Consider the following 3,180-nt stretch of genomic DNA (forward strand, 5'->3'; position numbering starts at 1 on the left):
CAAATGGTCCTATCTGCTTTGATCGATTCTCTTCATCGACTTTCTCTTTCGTCAATAACTCAGCTGCAAAACCATTCCCTGTTGTATTTGACATTTTAGACGCTAGATAAAAACCTCCTTTATTAAACTATGTGGTAAAATTAACGTGAAATCTGTTTGCATAGCAGTGGTTATGAAAAGAGAAAGTCGATGAAGAGAATCGATCAAAGCAGATAGGACCATTTGAAATGTTCATCAAGATTTAATATCTGGGTTTACTGAAAAACGGTTACAGTTTTACGACCAGTGTTCATTGTTCTTCATCACTGATATTTAGTACTATCCGTACCAAGTCTCATGTCAGCACTCTCACGAAAACATAAACCTCATAAACAAACATTGATTGAATTTTTTGAGCACAACTTCCAGTTAGGAAGATAATTTTCAAATCTCGCAAATAATTCAAAATAATCCCTTAGTCAAGAATGCCACTGGAGTATTCTAGTGCCTTTAACTATACGGGTTATTTCCTACGGTGCTCGGCTTTCCTCGACGAACACCGGTGGATCTTCGAACATTCCAACACAAAGTTTGTGCAAGCTGGCGTTCTTGATGTGCTACTCGATCGCACGTGGATCCAAGATTTCAAATCTACCACCAATGAAGAACTCAACCAAATTCCGTTGGGCTACGTAAACGAAGAGTGGAGTGCGAGTTTCAAGCAGTTCCTTCACATGGCCGGTAGTCTTTTGGTGAAATATGAACAGAAGAATTGTTCCAGTGGGAAAGGTGGCGCTTTCAAAGGAGTTAGTCCTAAGAAATTGTACGAAATCGAGAATCTGACTGCTGTTATTGGTGAAGTTTGTGTTGGGAGCGAAGTCCTGCTGGATTTTGGATCAGGTCTGGTGAGTGTTGCAATCGAATTTGCGCCCATTTTTCATTCTCTAAAAAATAACTATATCTGCATTTTAGGGATATTTAAGCCAAAATCTACATTTGAAACATGATTTTAAAGTTCTCGGACTGGAAGGTGATTCCTACCGCGTAAGTGCTGCTCAGCAGAGACAGTTAAAGCTTTTTCCAGAATCACATGAACACGTTAAATACATCCAACACTTCATAGAAGAAAACTCTTTTGAGCAAATTCGAAACATCATGGCTACAGAATTTAGCGAACCTCATCCTGTGTCATACGCAATAGTAGGTCTGCACGCGTGTGCGGATCTCTCCATCACCGCCATCAAAATGTTCCTTTCGAACGATTCAATTACCAGCTTGGTGATCATGCCTTGCTGCTACCACAAACTGGTGCCTCAGGATGAAAGTTGCACAAATTTTATGAATATTCCCATCAGCAGTCAGCTAAAGGAGGTTTTGAAAGATGTTGGGAATTTTCTAGGACGACCTTTTCTTAGACTCGGTTGCCAACAGACCTCTGCTCGTTGGAACATAATGACTTCGGACCAACATGTTGCACATGGACAAGCAATGTTTGAGCGTAGCCTAGTAGAATCGATTGTTGGAACGGGGCAATTGGTGACAGTTAATAAGCATACATCACGCGACGGAAGTCGTAATCTGTTAGACAGGTATCAGCTCTGTGATCATTCTGATTCGAAGTGCTGCAAGCCTTGGACAGATGCGCATCGGATGAAATTAGACGAACTCAGCAGCAAGTATCCCAACGGAGGTCAACTGTCTGAATATTTGACGTGCCTTCAGACGTGCTTGCAGGTAAATATGATTGCCTCCATGTTGCTTAATATTTCATTCCGATGATTACACTTTCTTGTAGTCCATTTGCGAAAACCTCATCTTGCTGGATCGAATGTGCTACATCGAAACGGAAACCGCACTCAAAGGTATAAACGTACGGAGTAATCTGGTGAAGCTCGTCAACGATAATCTCTCGCCACGTTGCTTCGTTATCGTAGCCGAGAAGAGCAAAAACCGGTGACAATTATACACTCAAAGATAAATTAAATAAAAAATGCTTAAAAAGTATGCAGATTCCCGCTTCACCTTATTGAGTTCGAGCCATGATTACTTTGGCAGTAGTCATGCATGATTAAAATCGAAATAATCTTTCCAGTATTAAATTTTATTCTTTTTCAATACTGATATATAATCAAAAAAGTTTAAAATTCAATCAAACATTATTAAAATAGAATTTAAAATGATTAAAATTTATTCAAAAAAAGATAATCTACAATCTAATCAACCATGATTCAACTGGGATTAATATCAGATGTTTATTTTTTAGAAAGAGAGGATCAATTTTTAATCATTCGATATGATTAAACTGAGTTTAATGTCAAATTGATTAAATTTCAAGCAAAATGGGAATATTTCAATTTATCAGTGTAGGTACCCCCCATATTTAATGATGAACGCATTTTGTTTTCGAAAAGTTGAAAAGAAATCCTTTCGTTTCTCCGTATCAGGAGAAAGAGTGACACGCATCTGACTACTACTGAGAAACTCGCAAGATCGGAACCCTTCAATTCACAGCTGTTGTTTGTACCGCTTGTTGAAGGAGGTGATTTGCGGGAAAACAAGAGTATTTAGTTTCAGACGAAGAGCATCGCCCGGCATAGGTAAATTCAATGATTAATGTTAATTCTTCCAAAAAGACTACCTCTACGACTATAAAAATGGAAACAGATAACGATATGGATCGGATGTTGCCACGTTTGGGTCGACAACAAATTCTCCATGTTCGTGTGATCTTCCATGTGGAATCGGTCAGATTCGACTGTCTACTTAGACGAAGAGAAACCGATTTCCACTGTCCATAACTCTCAAATCACGAACGCGTGTAGGAAATGATTTGGAATCCGGAATGCGAGATAATCTCCTTTTCCCAACTGAATATCTTCGACCAGATCAAAAAGTCCTATGGTTTTGACAGTTTGGATCACTGCACATTTAAATCGGCCGTTTACGATTTTCGGGCATAAGTCAGAATTAAGTGTCATGTCGGTTTGTCGGTGCCCAATCTACGAAGTATATCATAAAAACGCTAACGCTATCTATTTCGGACAAATTATTTTTTATCTAGATAAAACATTTCTATGGTTTTGACAGATGGGATCGCTGCACATTTGAATCGGTCGTTATAGATTCTCGATCAAGAGTTAAGTTTAAGTTTCATGCGAGGGGGACGACTCTATCTACGATGCAAAAAAGATTGTGTTTTGC

General features: G+C 38.9%; 1 protein-coding gene across 1 annotated transcript; it reads left to right on the forward strand.

Moving 5' to 3' along the window:
• Positions 1-423: 423 nt before the first annotated feature.
• On the forward strand, positions 424-1,936 carry LOC135708576 (methyltransferase-like protein 25B). Its single transcript, XM_065230680.1, has 3 exons — positions 424-884; positions 952-1,713; positions 1,775-1,936. Exons 1-3 carry the CDS (start codon positions 465-467, stop codon positions 1,934-1,936), a joined length of 1,344 nt encoding a protein of 447 aa, XP_065086752.1. The 5' UTR covers positions 424-464.
• The last annotated feature ends 1,244 nt before the right edge of the window (positions 1,937-3,180 follow it).

Source organism: Ochlerotatus camptorhynchus, unplaced genomic scaffold, assembly GCF_037179485.1.
Source record: "Ochlerotatus camptorhynchus isolate MF236.1 unplaced genomic scaffold, CSIRO-AGI_Acam_v1.1 ptg000330l, whole genome shotgun sequence".
Lineage (NCBI taxonomy): Eukaryota > Metazoa > Arthropoda > Insecta > Diptera > Culicidae > Ochlerotatus > Ochlerotatus camptorhynchus.